This window comes from Polistes dominula, unplaced genomic scaffold (genome assembly GCF_049000335.1).
Source record: "Polistes dominula isolate Pdom_NZ unplaced genomic scaffold, Pdom_raw_medaka contig_373, whole genome shotgun sequence".
Taxonomy (NCBI): Eukaryota; Metazoa; Arthropoda; class Insecta; order Hymenoptera; family Vespidae; genus Polistes; species Polistes dominula.
Window position 1 is genome coordinate 3,125,839 of NW_028300899.1, and position 18,181 is coordinate 3,144,019.

General features: G+C 30.3%; 2 protein-coding genes across 8 annotated transcripts in view; one reads left to right on the plus strand and one right to left on the minus strand.

Moving 5' to 3' along the window:
* The window catches only part of KaiR1D (Kainate-type ionotropic glutamate receptor subunit 1D), a 235,490-nt gene that overhangs the window by 79,293 nt on the left and 138,016 nt on the right, over positions 1-18,181 (plus strand). For 6 of the 7 annotated variants that reach the window (XM_089179391.1, XM_015315562.2, XM_089179389.1 and 3 more), the window contains 2 exons: positions 13,221-13,555; positions 17,202-17,357. In XM_089179391.1, coding sequence (XP_089035517.1) covers positions 13,483-13,555; positions 17,202-17,357 — 229 coding nt within the window. In that variant the 5' untranslated portion in view covers positions 13,221-13,482. The remainder of the gene's footprint in view (positions 1-13,220; positions 13,556-17,201; positions 17,358-18,181) is intronic. The other variant, XM_015315551.2, reaches the window with a different exon arrangement.
* The window catches only part of LOC149033468 (uncharacterized), a 36,782-nt gene continuing 24,721 nt past the window's right edge, over positions 6,121-18,181 (minus strand). The window contains exons 2-3 of the mRNA XM_089179394.1: positions 9,963-10,106; positions 6,121-6,536 (exon numbers count right to left, since the gene is read on the minus strand). Coding sequence (XP_089035520.1) covers positions 6,501-6,536; positions 9,963-10,106 — 180 coding nt within the window. The 3' untranslated portion in view covers positions 6,121-6,500. The remainder of the gene's footprint in view (positions 6,537-9,962; positions 10,107-18,181) is intronic.

Here is an 18,181-nt window from a genome sequence, read left to right on the forward strand (position 1 = left end):
TATGTATTTACATGAAGCGAATAAAAGATAATAGGAAAAATTTTTCTGTATAAAAAAAGACACGATCTTTATTAAAGAAAACAATTTTAAAATTGTCAAAAATATCGTCAGATGATCCCTCTTTAAATGTACCCATTTTGTAAAAGTACATATATATGTATATAAATTTATATTATATCTAAACTCGCGTACACATACATATAAATATCCATATGTAAATATTACATATATAAATATATAAATATATAAATGTATATATATATTCAATGTCTTGTAAATAGTAGTGCCTAGAAAATAAATCGGGACGCCTATACGTTTCATATGACTAGACTGGTGAATGCATGCCTCTGAAATAGCGCTTCGGGATACAAATCATCGCGAAATAGAATTTCTCAATGCAGTGGATCCTTCAGAGTAACGGCATTGCGGCTTGGCTGGTAACACCAGACACGAAATTTGAAGAAATATTGTGATATCATAATACACCGAATGATACGTAACACGACGAGAATGCGAATTCCAAGTTTGAAGTTTTGAATTTCACCTCGTTCAAATATATATCCTTTCACCTTGGTTTCTCTTTCTCAAACATATTATTCTTTCTAACTCGAAATATCTTGATAATGTCACTAGATATTTCTGTCATTTATAACAAAATGTAATTTCAACGTTTTCACGGAGTTATTATTCATTTGAGAAAAAAGAAAACAAAGAAATACAAAGAATAATCTTCAATGTACATGCTACTTTAGATAAGTAAAATAAAATATAATTAATTATAAATAAAATAATGAAAAAAGACAGAAGAAATTAGAGTGTGTGGGAAGTAGGTACGGATGGAAGTAGACAGTCTCGGAACTGTTTTAAATTTCTATCAGTAGTATAAACACTTATAAGTCTGACATGTCAAGTCTGTCTCTTTCCTTTTCCTTTTAACTCTACCTCTCTCTCTCTTACTCTCTTGAAAAGACTCAACTTACTCAAATAGATCACGTCATATTCTACGCTTTGAGACATCTTCATTATTTCCCAGTGGTGGAGTTTAAAAAAAAGGAATGAAAAATAATATGAAGAAGAAGGAGAAGAAGAGCGTACCTGAGGGTATAAATGTATAAGGTACTACCTAGAGTTACCTACACAAGTTAAACAAAAAAAAAAGGAATAACAAAAAGAAAAAATAACCGCACACACGTATTACACACACACACACACACACAGAGTAGATACATGTAAAAGTAACCTCGTTTCAGCTTAACCTATATAAATCTTCTATAACCTTTTCTTTTATGACACGAAAAAAGGAGGCACGTAGAATGTTCAGGTATAAGAATAGAGACAAATAAAAAGTTTTTTTGTGTCTATTTCTTTTCTTTTTTTCCAACGATTTTATTCCGAAGAAAAAGTTTCAAACGTAAATAGTAAATCCATGTATCGGGATTTATTCTTCTCGTCCGTAGACGTTTCGACTCATTTCGAAATAATCTTTAGACGAACTTAGAAGACAAGCTTGCTTAACTTCGAGATTATTACCGACTTCGTGATAACCTTAGAAAGATTATTTAGCATAAGTTAGACTTAGAAGAGGAAACTTCTTGAAATCCTCAGATACAACCTATTCGAATTATATTATATATATTATAAAATTTGAAATTTCTCCAACGATTATTCATGTTCATTTTGACGTTTAATCATCAAATAAACTTTCTACGAGAATTATTAGAATATTCAAAGTAAGCCAATTAAAACGTATTTTATAATCCATACCAAAATCTTAAGTATCATAGTATTTTTACATACGTTGTATGTACGTGTGTACATACGTATGTAAAAAGAGACTCTTTTGTGTCAAGGGAATAAGATTAATCGTATGAAAATGGTCTTGGTAAAAAGTTTAACTGCTATGGCTTTTCCAACCCCTCGTTCAATCCCTCCTCTTCTCAACGAACCTCAAACCTCCGACCACCTCTTACCCTCACCTGGCCATTATTGGTAATCCTTTCCTCTCTCTCTCTCCCCTTCAAAAAGCGAGTAAGTTTTTTCCTCTAACGTTAACGACCTTACCTATTTGTTCTCGAGTAAAGTTTATATCCTGTCTAGGTTCGTACTAGGCCACGAATGCAGGTGGCATGTACTACTATGCAATTCTCATGCATATTCAGGTGGGCTGCTGGAATCTGTGTACACCATCTACACCCCACAATCACCCCCCTTAACCGACCCAACCGAACCCCCTAGTACCGAAATTCAATGTTTTCTATCCCGTTCGCCCAACGTTTCGTTACCTTCTACGACCATTCGAACAATTTCGATTGTAGTTACGACATCGTTTTCACTGTTTCCCCATCGAAACTCGCTAGATCGAAAAGGAATGAAATTTAACCATGCTAGTTCAGCCCCAGTATCATATTATGTCTACTTTAGATTTTACGATTATGTTTCTATGTATTATTCATTTCAATATAATCAAAGAATTTGATTATTATTAAAATTACTTTTGAAGTAGGAATAAGGACTAATTTTAATATATTATTAAAATATCGTCTAATTTATTTTATTTATAGTTTTCTGCTTAATTTTGTCTATTGATTGATAATATTGAATTTAACTTTTATAAGCAAAAACGTGCTTAAAGTTAACATTAATTCCGTTAGTACAATTTAAGGCTAAATTGATCGTTGATGTACAATAAAGATCAAAAATACAAAAGTAAATTATTTGTTGTGTCCTTGCATGTATCTCATTATTTATTTAAGTATTTAAATTTAATTATTTGCTCAATTGTATAATATTTTATTATTATTATTATTTGAAACTATTTCAAATGTAAAATTGAAGAATGCTTTTTACTGATAAAAGTAATCTTAGTTGTGACAATTACACTTGTTGTATAGATTGCAAAAGTGGTACTATTTCTTGGATAAATATGATTTACTATGAACATTTATATTCAATAATCCTATGAGTAGTGATAACGAAGAGCTTAGTTTTACCCGATGAAAACGGGATCACCTTTAATGCTAGTGATATTGATTCGTAGGACTTCTTTTTCTCTATATGTATATATATGTACATACAGAAGAGAGAAAAGCCGAACTGCTAGTTTGTAAGTACACTCGATAGTCCTTGCTTGTATTAATCCACAAAAAACGTTCCCCGAAACGAAGCTCGTTGTTCATTGGTAGTAGTATTTTATAAGTACCTATACAAATACTCCAATGAAATTTTCTCAAATAATTATACGAATTAGTTAGGAAACCGACCGCATTTATAACCGTACCATTCGTTGAATATTTAATAATATAATCATTAAATAGAATCACTTATCCATCGCAAATGCTCGTTAACGAAAATGACGTTTCGAAATGTTTGAAAATAATAAATAGATATTATTTCGAGTACTCAATTATTTTCCCCTACATATTTTTATTATCTTCAAATTATATTATTATTTATAATACGAAAGATCGAAATAAAATGTAAATGAAAAAAAATTAAAAAATGACAATACGTACGTATTGAATTATCAATGTTTTAAAAATTATCGTGTCAAGTTTGCGCAGAAATCTATGACTTTTATTTCATAAAATATTACCGAACTTTAATTTTATTTTAAATTTATAAAGAAAACAAGAACATTTTTTATATTCACAAAATAAACAAAATTATTACAATAAAGTTTTTGAAAAGAATTGAAATCTATAAATTAAATTAATATTAATTACCAACAAATTAAAAATATATAATTACTCATAATAATTTGACCTAATTAATAATAATATTTAATTTCAAAATTCAAAAGTGGAGATTGTACAGGAAGCATCCGTTCTTAACAGAAACGCAGAGTACTAAAGTCGAGCAGCATTCGGTTGGTGACAGGCAAGGATTAAGCAAATGCACGCCAGTGAATCCTGCAAATCCCTGAACCGTTTGCCGCTGACGCGCAAACTGAAATCTCTACGTGGAATAGTAGTGTGGGATACGAGCTTGTTGATCCACGTAATTGTTTCCGGGACGTGTACTGGCCGATTGAAAGCTCTGATATTCTTACTAATGGTTCCCCTAACTGATTACGTTCATTGTCGTTTGTCAGTCTAGAAAATTGGAATCTCCCAACCAGCATCCGAAGCTATCGTTTTATTTTATCCTTCCCTTTCTCTTTCCTTCTCTTTCTCTCTTTTTCACAATATAAGAGCAAATTAAAAGGAGACCTTGCTAAATTTTGTCCGACTCGGTAAGCTTTTCTCGTTTCCCTTTGAGCTTTACACAAGATGGCTACAAGATAGATAGATAGATAGGTAGATAGATAGATAGATAGATAGATAGATAGATAGATAGATAGATAGATAGATATACAGACATCTCTTTTTTTCTCTCCCTCTCTCTCTCTCTCTCTTTCATTGGGTAATAAAATTCTGCTACAGTGAACACGAATTGTACGATATTGCGAGTGACTACAAAGAATCCATCGTTATGTTCATTGGATATCAGAGAAGAAAAAGGACTCTACCTAATGATCCTTCCTAGTGAGTAATGTAACTTTAAAAAGAAGCACTTTTGAGTAACATTATATCCATTCTCTCTCTTTCTCTCTCTATCTTTTTCTCTTTTTCTCATTTTCTCTTTTTATATACAGGTGATCCTCTTGTCGATTCTTTATCGAAAGAAAAAGGACGTGCTTTTAGTCTGGCCTCGTTCGATAATCAATGCAAATTTTTCTTCCCCTCGATTTTAGCCCCGGTTGAAAAGCTTCTCTACTCGATGTTCCATCTTCCTTTCACCGGCAATGCAAATAATGGAAATTTTTCAAAGTGCAGCTTGTACCTGCTGCACTCCTTCTCTCCTTGCCACCCCTTTCCTTTCCCCTACCCCTTACTGCTATCCCACACCTACGTTACCAACCTTGCAACGGTATTCTACGGATTCGAATCGCATTCAATCCAATCTAATTCGAATAGAATCGAATTTTCGATGACGTAAATTCGCTCCGCGTTTATTAACAACGCTAGTGAGAGTCTCCCTTATCATCATCACTAACACCATCACTATTACCATCAAAACCATCATTTCGAATTGAACCATTGCTATCGTGCTGACTTACAGAAAGCAAATCGCTGATTCACTTACTTCGTTCGTTACTTACATACAGATACCAACTCCGATTCTACTCGTTCCATGTCCAGATTCCTTGCTTGTTTTATGTCTTAGTTAATGCTACTTCAGATCGTTCATCTATAATAGAATACTCTTCTTACTATCCGTTGTCGTTAGTTCTTCCAAGTACTCAGTTTTTTCATTCGTTCGACCTTAATACGCTTACGTTCATTATGTTCACTAATCTTCACTGCGAGATATAATACTTTTCCCCTTTTTCTTTTCTTTTTTCTTCTTACTGTCTCATTCTCGTATAAGATATCTCTTACGGTTCTTAAATCATACTTCATAAAAATACCTTATCAAGTTTTTCTTTCATTTTAGATAACTATATAAGTATATTCTCTATTACTATCATCTAGCAAAATTTAATTACCTTTCTATGAGAATAATCATCATGTTCTTTTTAAACTTCATTATTTTTTTCGTATTAAGATGCCGCGGAGAAAATTTAAAGAAAAAAAAATCGTTAAAAATACTATTGGGAATATTTTGATAAAATTTTTTGCGAATATTGTTTCAACATCGGTATTTATTGTTTAACAAATTCCATAGAAATCTGTAATCGTCAATTATAATGCCAGGAGTATTTAAAACAATTCATGTTATAAAACTTCATAAATCTGACAAATTTAGTTATTTGTATCTCTTTTTCTATGTTAAAAATATATATTTTAATTTTTTTTAAATTGTTACGAATTTTTTGGCATTTAATTTCAATAATTAAATGAAGAAAAAATAGAATTTAAAGATAAGAATGGACAACAATTTGAGTGTGTAAATATCAATTTCTATTTCTCAGTGTTGTCCACTTCCTTTCATCTGTCATTTACAATTCTCTTTCTCTTTCTCTTCCTCTTTCTACATATATATTAAGTTCACCCTATTTCCCTAAGGCGCCTTCTGTCGTCGCAGTTTGTTGCTGAGTGACTATAGAAGGGATTATCGCGGCCACGTTGTCGTCGACTACTACAAGTTTGCTCTAGAGACTCAACCTAAAAGAGAAAAGCCAAAGCATAGAGAAAGCATGAGAAAGCAATAAAGAGAGGAAGAGAGAAAGAAAGAGAGAAAGTAAAGGAAAAAGGGGAAGTAGATGACATCGAGAAACACGAACAGCTTTGTACACACATGTGTAACCATCACGGATAGCCAAGCAAGCTGTCGAACGTTTTTCGCGATGCCATTACGTTTTAACTCCCTAGCGAAATCTCTGATTCGCTGTCAGGGACCCTTTGCGTCGTCTTTTACTTAACTTTGAACGACATCGTCTTCTTGATAGAAAGAAAATAAAACTTGTCCTTTTCTATCATGAAAATATAGGTCCCACTCTTCTATCTCATTGCTTCATTTTATATATTAATTCTTACTTTATCATCTTGTTGACACTAGAACAAAATATTACTATTAGTAATATTTAATTTGGTTAATAGAAAAGTAGCGATGCGCGCGCGATGAATATTTCAATTTTTAAAAAGAAACAGCTAGTATAATATTTTATTCGTCTTTGATGATTGAAGTTTCGAATATTTTTGATATAATTTATTAATAAGTGTAATTATTTTTATCGATAAAAATATTTATATTTATTTATTTTGTACAATAAAATGTAACTCAATTATATATTCATTTATTAATCAAAAATAGAAATAGCATAGGATGTAATAATAGTAGTGTAGTATGCAATACTTGTTAAACATTTTTTGAATTAATTTTGGAAAAGTACAAATTAAAGTCCTGACAGAATAAAAAATGGTATTTCTAAAATTTTGAAAAATAAACATTTTCGAACAAAAATCATGTCTGATTAAAGGTATGTACTACTTTAGAGGTAAAGATATGAACTACTTTTGCGCTAGTGGAATTTACTACTTAAAATGTTTTGTTCTACGAATCAATTAATTATTTGAAAAATATGAAACGTTGTTCCTAATGTTTTTTAAAATAAAAAGACAAGCTGGTTTCTTAAGAAAAAGAAATAGGTAGGCAAGAGTAAGAAAAGAAAAAGAGAAAAAAAATGAAAAAGAAGAGAATATCATTGAGTTGGGAAAACGTAACGCGACGACGTAAACGAGGGTTGTAGTTAGGGTAAAGGAAGGAAAGAAAAAAAAAGGGCAAAAAGGGGCAGAGTGGAAAATGTTACGAATGCTGCCTGTTATTTGAAAATATACTACATCTCTATACGCATACATACACACATATATACTAAACACGCTGAAAACACACGCAAACCTTTGGCCTCACATGAATGCCACCATTGAAAGCGAGTACTTACGCGTGCTTTACGAGTAGGAAAGTGAAGAGGCTTACTCTTTTCTTTCCAGAATCCTAGCCTTTCGTCTTTTCCATTCCTTTTTATTCCTATAAACGGAAATAAGAGAGAAAAAAATAAGAAAAAAAAAGAAATCGTGTCTTTTATCGTAAAACACGAAGGAAAATTTTTACTAAAAGAAAACATGAGAGAGAGAGAGAGAGAGAGAGAGAGAGAGAGAGAGATGAAAATAGAGTTGTTATTGTTAAAAAAAATACAAATAAAAAAAGTATATCATTTGTCACGAAAAAAATTGTTCCCATTTCTTTTTTTTTTAACAAGAAAAATATCCGGAAGATGAAAACGCGTGTTCGCGATAGGAAACTCTATTGCAATCGATATAATATAATTTGAATTATCTAGAGCTACTTTTTCGTTTTTTTTTCTATTTTTGCATAGAAAATCACATTTTCATGAAAATTGCGTTTCCCTTTTGCATTATCAGATATATTTAGACATCGTCTTTTTATTATTTATTATCCATGAGAACAATTATATTATATATATTTTCTCTCTCTTTCTCTATTGTAATTTTCCCTATCATTACTATGAAACAAAATTATATTCATAAATTTTATATTTTAAATCCATCATGAAAATGTTAAAAATATATGTAAGATTTATTGAATTTAAATAGAAGTATTTATTATAATATAACAAATACTTAAATATTAAGGTTTTAATATATAAGAATAAACACAGATAGAAATCGAATAGAAAAAGTAAGTAACAATAGTTAGGAATCTTACACTCGTATTACACTCGTTCACTCACAACTAGTCGCATCGAATCTAGAAGGCGAAGGCTGCCCTTTTCACCGTGCTTATATACACATTCACCCCACCAATGGTCCTAATCACTTCCGTCAATCTTTCTCGAAATCTCTAGACTATTCCCAATCGATTAAACAAAGGACTTCTTTCCGATTTCCGGTTCGAGAATATTCGAGAGATTTCGGTTAGCTTACCAACAATAACATCAGATGATATCGTTATACACGCTCGCTTTTCTTTCTTTACACACACACACACTCATATTCATATCGCTTCATATACTCAACTCATATTCATATCGCTTCATATACTCGTAAATCTTTCAACGTTCATCAATTGTCTCACGCATACCATACACTCGCACTCTTCATCTTTCTCCCACCCTTACATTATATATATATATATATATATATATATATATATATATATATATATATATATATATATATATATTATTTTTCGACGTAAAATTTTCCACAAAAAAATGGAATTTGAAAATTTTATTCTCTCTGCGCTTGATTTTCTGATTCGTGAATTCTCGTGAAAAACATTGGTAGAAAAAAACCCTCCCCCTACAAAAAAAATCGTACGTGTAGATATGTAAGTACATGTAAATTCACACAAGATTCTAATGATATTATTTATTCTTGAAAAAAAAATAGAGGAAACGAAAAAAAGAAATGATAAAGGATTCGTTAGATATTGTAGGACGTTTGGAAACATGATATGTAAATTTTGATAGAAATAAAAGAGAGAAAAAGAGAAAAAAAATGATTCGTCTTTTTCGGAAAAGAATTTCACGCACTCGCACCTTTTCCTCTTGTTGGATATGGGAGAGCAGCTTTGGTGGAATAAAGTTAGTTTTAGAAGTTGAAGGGCTCGAATGGAGGGAAAAAAGGTTGGAATAAGAGAAATAAGAAAAGGAAAAGACAGAGAGAATCGCCAAGCTTAGCGGTGAGAAAAGAGATTCATTAAAATTCAGTTCGCATACTGTAGTGGCGCCGTTTTTCTCTTTTCTTACACACACCCACACATACACACATATATACATATAGTCATATATACGTACACGAGTCACACAGAGAAAAACAGATAGACATGTACCGAAGCTAGCAATTCCCTCTTCCTCATCTTCCTTTATCTTTTCTGCTATCTTTTCCTTTTTTCTCTTCTTCTTCTTCTCTCTTACTTTATCTTTGTCTTCCTTTCGTTTTTTCCTTATCTTTTTTCCCTATGTTTGTCTCTTCATCTAACCATATATTTTTATTTCCTCATACCCCTTTTCATTAAGCTTTCCAAAATGGTTAAATCCTTATTTTTATACCTTCAACGTAACATGTAATTTTATATCTTCATTCTTTCTCATTTATACAAATTTAAAATCATGATCTAAAAACCTTCATGTTTTATCTCACCCCTGTCATCCCATCATTTTGTTTTTTTATTTATTTTTTATTTTACGATTATTAAAGAATTTCTATAAGCCATACTTGTCCAAATCGATTTAGAATAAATTATGAAACAATACTGATTTGTATGATTATCTAAATATTTTTTATCCATTCTGTATAAATAAATGCAAAAATATTTATATCAAGAAAATCATACTATTCTTATCCTTGAAACAAAATAAAAATTATTAAATAATAATGATTTCTACAAATGCAATTAAAAACTTGTAACCAATAGAGCATAAATAAAGGAAAAGTACTTATACGTAAAATACTTACATCATTTCTAATGCACGGATCTAATGCACACAAATGCACTTTCGAAGATAATTTCGTATCCTCGTGAAGATCCTGAGCAGTGGAAGATCTTGATGGAGATTGTAAGCGAAGAGGAAGTGGATGCCAAATCGATACTGTCGTTACCTAAAACATTAGGATCATAGTATTGGCGAAATGTAACATAACGTATACATATACATACATATATACATATACATGAATATACATTAAGACGTATATATATGTATTGATACATATATAATACATATATCCTCGTATTAGACGGAAGCTTCTCGATACATCGGAAATCTACAGATACACTTACATATGTATACATATATATTCCTATTTTCCTATTATATATATTTGTATATATATTATGTATATATAATGGGAAAATAGGAGAATGAAGAAGAGGAGATATACACTTTGCTTTTCACATCGGTCACACATGAAAATGATATCGATGAAAAGGAAACGCGAAAAAGGGGATGGATGAATTGTACAATGATGTTCATGCTTGAAAATATTGACTACCGATAGGGGTTGGTAACGATGGAGGATGTGGTGGGAGAAATAAAAAGGAATAAAAAGGATTCGTATATTTGAAAAGGAATTGAAACCGCGTGATTGACTACCTTCATTCGAGATCTGTATTATTCTCTTGTTCCTATTCATGTACAAGTACTAATACATACACTCGAATTTATAACAAGAGTGAGAGAAGAGGAAACATCAATGTTTCTTACTTACACTTTTCAGGCTTGTTAATCAATTGATTCGAAATTCAATTAATTATACGTACCTGTCTGCTTGCCTGCCTGCCTACATTCACAGTTTGAGTGCTACTTTATTTTTCAAGATTCATATATATATGTAAGATTTATTATGTATTATTTAATTTTAATTTATTTATTTAATATTTAATATGGCTTAAAATTTGATATAATGAAATATTATAGAATAAAATAGTATCTATAAACATCTAAATTAATAATCAATTAACTCGTTGTGTGTTTTGTGCTACTTTAAAATTGTGCCTTACTAAACGTATCTATTTATTTTTTTTTTTTAAATCAATGAAAATGTGCTGAAACAAAAAAAAACGAAAAATAATCCATTTGTTCAATCGAGAGGAAACAAATGGAGACGAGGTGGACTCATGAAATGTTCACGAGAACTATTTATTGAACGAAAGTAAATAAAACGTGGAGGAGCAACGACGATTGGGTTTTTATTTGATAAAAAAAGATATTTACGTTCAGTATAAGAGGAGGTAGGAGAAAGGGAAAAAACAAACAAAATAGAGCAATAATAATTTTATAAATCGTTCCGAAAACTCGTAAAAAAACCCGTTGAAATAAGGAAACTAAGTTTAGTACCTATATATCAAATGTTATTTAATACACTTCTTACTTTACGTTTTTTTTTTGTCCTTTTCTTTTCCTTTCTTTATTCTTTTAATTTAACTTACTCCAACGTAATTTTTTTATTCTCTACATTTCTTTTTACCTATCTTTCTGTTTCCTACATAAAGCAACGTATTGAATTCGTAGAGGTTTTCTTTTTCAGAGTACAAGTTTCAAGCGTATGACAAAAGAAAGATATATATAAAATAAAATCGTAAAAAGATCAGTACGCGGTTGTACTGTTTTTTTCTATGCGTATAAAAGTTTGTCTCGTGACAACTTTTTAATCCGTGTTTGTTTATATATTTTCGCTTTATAATAACGCTATTACAAAAAAAAAAAAAAAAAAAAAAATTAAAAACTGAAACAAGAAAATAAAACTGCAAACGATATTCAAATCCCTTTCGAATATTATTATATTCGTATTTGTACGTATGATACGAAAAAGTATTATTTTATTTTTTTATTGAATGAAATAGAAAAAGTCGGGTTATTTATAAAAGCATAATTAAAGTATCAAGTGACGTTAACAAAATTCCTTTACCTACAACATGTATTGTCTTATAAATAGAAAATAAAGTATATTGTACCCACTTACACACAAACATACACACAAACACGACACATACAACAAATACACGTGTATATACTTATGGAACAGGGTTAGTGCAAAGAAAGGAGAGAAACAAGAGCGTCGAAGGGTTAAACGAGCGGCACTCGAGCTCACAATTACTTCGCCTTACCCTCCTAATGATCGTCTGAAAGCGTTTATTCCAACGACTCATTATCAGAAGATCGTGCTAGTATTCGTCTTAACCTTCAAACCAAAAATTGTTTTCCACTTTCTCCCTGGTATAGAATTATATAGAATTTTCGCTTTAAACGAAAGTTATTATTTATTTCATAACTAAGAAACATTACAGTAGAAACTTGTCCTTAACTTTTTCCTAACGAAAATAATTAAATACATTTAACTTTAATAAATTTAAACAACAATTTTTATCACAATTTACAATAATGTAATAAGGACTAAAAAAATTATACGAAAATATTTTACTTACGTACGTTTCTTTCGTTTTATATTGTAACATCTTAAAATTAGTATCGTTAATTAAATATTTAATTACGAAAATCATTATATTCATTTTTAACTATCTAAACAATAATTTACGGATAATATATTAAATTATATATATATAGAATTATATTGTTGTATTATATAAAAATTATATATTGTAGAATAATACAAAAGTCATAATTATCAAGAAAAAAGAGATTCATTTTTCAATGACAATACCAAATAGCTCGAACGAAAAATTCAACGTGAATCGCATACGCTTTACACGAGATAAAACCTATTAAAATATATTAAATTACATTTAGAACAATTCTTTATCGTTAGATCGATTATATAGAAATAATTTTATGATATCGAAAAATATAATTTTTTTAACTATAAGAAGTAAAAAAAAAAACTACCCTGGCAACAATTTTTCTCGTTAGTTAACGTCAACCATTCCTAGTGTAATTTTTTTCCCAGAGTTTTTTATTTTACAAGAATCTCTCTTTCTCTCTCTCTCTTTCTTTTTAAACGACGAGTGAGACTGAGAAAAGAGAAAGACGTCGATCAAGACGTCTCGTTGTGGCGCCATCATAGGATATGATTCTTGGCTCAAACGTAAAAGATAGATAAAAAGAATAAAAAGAGAAAACGAGAGAACGAGAGAGTGAGAGAGAGAGAGAGAGAGAGTGAGAGAAAGAGAAAAAGAGAGCAAAGATATTCAGAGCGGATGTGAAGTTTTGCGGTGTGCATTTTAATGAACTCGCCAACCCCATCTTGTTTTTCCAGCAGCGTGAATTTCTTCGAGGGAGTTCAAGAGAGAAACTACAGACGACGAAGACGACGACGACGACGAGGAAGAGGATAGTCGTTGAAGAAGAAGGATAAGAAGAGTAGGGATGGGTGGGTGGTGGTAACGGTAGTAATAGTAGTAGTGGTGGGTGGTGGTGGTTGGTGCTGGTTGGTGTTGGTTGGTGTTGGTTGTGGCAGTTGTTACAAGGGTGAGGAAAAGAGGAAGAGAAACGGTGGGGGAAGAGAACCGGAACCGGAAATGGCTGCGAGGTGGCTCCTACTGGCGCTCCTCGCCGCCCATGCCACGGCTCTTCCTGATATCATTAGGATAGGTGAGTATCTTTTCTAAGTTCCTTTTTTAAGCTTTTAGGGAAGGAAAGGTGGAGAGGGGACTCTTTCTTCTTCATTCTTCTTCTTCATATAACCGATTTGCCGATAATTTTTACAACTTTTATCTTCCAATTAGATATCGTTAATTTAATATACAACATTCGTTATTAAACCATCGTTTATATATATAGAAAATTTTATTTTTTAAAATAAACAATTTCATATGATTTTATTAATGTTACTTTATTTATTAAATAATATTTAATTAGAGATTACAACGATAAATTTAAAAATAAATAACAATAATTTTATGCATTAAGAGAATAAATTTGATCTGTTTAAGTTTGATATTTTATTTTGCAAATTATTACATTTAAAGAAATGATTACAAAATTTTGTATTATTAATTGATTAATTGTAACAACGGTTATATAAGATCTGTAACTCTTTCAATTAATTATACCTTTTAATAAGGTAACTTTTACGTAATCGTATTTAAAGTTTTTTTTTCCTGTAAATGAGAATTGTGACGACTAAATAGTTCTCATTAAATTAAAAGTCTCTCTCTTTAAACACATCGTTTCTTTACTTTTCTCACGTCCACGTAGATTTTTTTTCTCTGACTTCTTTTTCTTTTTCTCAAGTTGTACACATGTTCTCGTTTATCACATTGTCACATCAACGAGTGAAAAAGGATATGTCGAACAAAGCCCCGTAGTACTTGCAAGAGTTTCTCGATAATTTAACAGCATTCGAGGAAAAAAGAAAGGGTGTAAAAAGAACAATAAAAAGAAAAAAATACCTGTAAAAATATCAACGAATTAATTGCATTAAATAAATGCACGCGTTAAATAAATTAATTTGCGGAAATAATAATTGCCAATTAAATGTTTCGATAAAACGTAGTAGAAAATAAACGAGCGGGATTAAATAAAACATTTCATCGAACGTTTTTATCTCTAACATTTTGTTTTTCCTACATTATACGGGGAAAAATAAAAAAAAAATGAAAACGAAAACAACTTGTTCTATCTTGTTCTTAAGCACGCATTTGCATATTTTATCGTACCACATTAACCCCTATGCATTTAATTAATGTATGTTCGAATTACAATATACAATTACCTCATACCCTTCTTTATAATACGTTCGAACGTATCGAAAAGCAAAATTCATTTACATTCTCTTTTTTTTTCTTTTTATTTCCTTTTTTTTTTTTTGTTATATCGATGAAAGGATAACCGAGGTTAGTCGAGATCGAAACTAAACTAAACGAAACGAAACAGCAGCAAAAGCCACGTTACGTTCAGCCTGGTTGACCGCTCAACCGGTAGAAAATAATTCATTAAAAATCAATGAATATTCAAGGTTTATTAATTCGAGGGCTTTCTCTCGATAGGAAAAAGCAATCTCTTCTCTATGTTAGCGATATACGATGCAACGAATTGAAACGTTCTTCGTTTAGAAAAAAAAGAAAGAAGTAAAAAAGAAAAAAAAGAAAAATTCAAATAAATAAAAAAAAAAGACTCGGATTAACTTCAACCGTCATCAACGTCAAAATTCATCTAAAATTGTCTCACTAAATTAATTTAATCGTTTCGAATTTATTTATGTCTTTATTTTAAAAAAAAAAAAACATTGAATTGTAAATCATATAATTTTCACGACATAGATGGAAGTGTATTTATTTTTCATATGCATTAAACAAATTATTCAATGATTCAATTTAATTATTCTCTCTTAACTATTTTGTAATATAAATTATTCAAAATTATAATTTATTAATATTATTATTATTATTATTATTATTATTATTATTATTATTATTATTATTATTATTTAACCACAGAGAGATGTGATAATTATTTTTGTAATTAACTGAAATTATATTATTAATTTAATACAATATAAAATATTAATTTTAACATTAGAAATTAAATTTAGGTCTAGAACAAGTTTCTAGTTAGATAGATTGTTGTCCGTGTAAAAACTCTTTTTTATTTAAAAAAACAAAAAAAAAGAATAAGTAAAACTATGAATCATTATGCTGCGATAACATAAATCATTATTCCTTATCGTTGGTTAGACTTTCTGGTAAATTATATCGCTGACCTAACGAGATTTTAGATCGTCAACGTTAGTCCTGTGACGTCAGCTTGATTACTGCAATTTCGATGCTATCTACCTCGATGGATATTAATTAATTAATAAAACGAGACACTGAGAGGGACAGAGAGAAACAGAGAGAGAGAGAGAGAGAGTGAGTGAGAGAGTTAGAGAATGAGAAATAGAGCGCGAGAGAGGGAGAGACAGAAAGGAGAGAGAGACAAGCAGGTTACCTATCATCTATCGTAGGTATTCTATAAATCGTATAGGTTCGCGAACTTGTGCAGCTGCTCACGCTCACAGTTACTTTATGACGTACACGAGATTAAAATCAATTTATGGCATAACTCCGCACAAATCCGACGAAATATAACATTGAACCATCTCCATCCCTCCTCCCCCACCCTTTTCCTTTCTCAACGATAAAAGACCAACGTTGTCTTACCTCGTCATCGTTGAAATAATTTCCAATTTACTCCAAAACTAAGAGATTTACTTTATCAAGCATTTTGGTCCTCAACTTTGTAAACTAATTTTAGGTTACTTTAGTTCGATCCGATCGTTTCGAAATTAACGATCATTTGTTACGATCAAGAGAAAAAAGTATGGAAGTTTAATAGAGGAAAAAAAATGTTTTCAAAAACTAGGTCTCGCCAATAGCATCGTCCTTCAATAGTGGAAACTTTGCAAATATTCCAGTAGTTTCATCATATCGAAGTTGATTCTCGATGATCCGATCTTGTAGTAGAGGAAAGGTCAATAGATTTAGCAAACGTTCGTCTTTCTCATTAACGTTTTTTCATTACGATCTAATTTCGATTCAATAAATCTTTAGATTATAATTCGACCTTTAATTTTTTACTTTTAATATATTCAAAAAATAAACAAAAATAAATAAATTATGAAACAATTAATTAGCTCCTCAAAAAAAAAAGAAAAATAATTCCTACTATTTATTTAATAATTTTCAAATATTAAACATTAAAATAAAAGATTACACGTATTCATATTTTAATTTATTTTTTAATCTTTCCCTAATGGGTTTGAGTCATTTCTAAATTGCTAAAACCTTTTCACGCTATACAATAATTACTAAAGTAATTATATTTATTACCATTTTGGATACTACGTTGTTCGACTATAATAATCTTAAGGGTACTAGTAATTCATTTTGACTAAGTCGTTGATTATCTTCATATTTTATTGATATATTTATTTATTTATTAACATTTGATTATAACACTTTTCTTTCATATTTCTGAAGAATGAGAAAAAAAGAAAAAGCAAAATATAGATCGACGAAGACCGTGTAATGAATAAAATAAAAAATGAGAGAGATAAAGAGAACCAAAATGGTCGAAGAAGAAGAGTCAATTTTGTTAGGGTCAATTGATAGCTCAGTGTAGGCTATGAACAAAGAATAATAAAAGAAGAAGAAGAAGAAAAAAGATAAGACTTATAAGAGTTTTAGTATGAATTCATCGTCAAAAAATATAAAGATAGAGTATCGTGAAGCATTAATATAGTTGTATGATTTCCCAGGTGGGCTGTTTCATCCGTCCGACGACAAACAGGAAGTGGCTTTTCGTTACGCCGTAGAAAAAATCAACGCCAACAGGGATATCCTGCCCAAGTCTCGTCTCAGTGCTCAGATTGAACAGATAAAACCTCAAGACAGTTTTCACGCTTCCAAAAGAGGTGAGTCACGAATAACGAACTTCCCTATACCTGTGTATCCTAAAGGAAAACTTTTTCGAGAAAGTTTTCCTTTCTTTCAACTCGAACTGATCAAAAGAAGAAAAAAAAGAAAAGAAAAGTATACAACTTTTCTTTTAAACACATGCTCGATGTGAGAATAAAAGTGCGTTAAAATTTATTTAACGTTCACTTTTAGAAACGTTTACTCGTTTTCAATGTAATCTCATTAAAATCGTCCCAGTTAATAACGTGTTAATTAAACAAAATTACTTTTTACGTGATAAGAACATATTCTGTTTTTTTTTTTTTTTTTTTTTTTGAAGATACAATACTACTTTTCATATAAATGATTATAAACATAATCACGAGTTTATACAAAAATAATCTTAAATCCGATTAGAAAAAGAGACTGGTTTTATTAAAAGTATATATAAATGAATGTGTATGTCAGAGTGTGTTTGTGTGTGTGTGTGTAATTTTATTTTATTTCTAGTAAAGTTCGTTCTCGTATAATACGTGCTCGAACGAATTGTCGCAAAAAAATTGCAATTACGTACGATGGCTCGTACTGTAAAGTTAAAAAGTTCGAGTCATTGCTTTGTACCAAAGCCATCTGAATATCGAGTTTCATATTTTTTTTTTATATTTTTTTATTTCTTTTTTTATAATACATTACGATCGGTATGGAATTATTGAAACGCATCGGATTTCAGAATATGAAGATAGAAAAAAAAACATTTCTCGTTCAATTTCCTTTCCTGTCAAAAAAGATAAAAGATAGAAAGAGAGAGAGAGAGAGAGAGAGAAAAGGTATAAATGGAGAA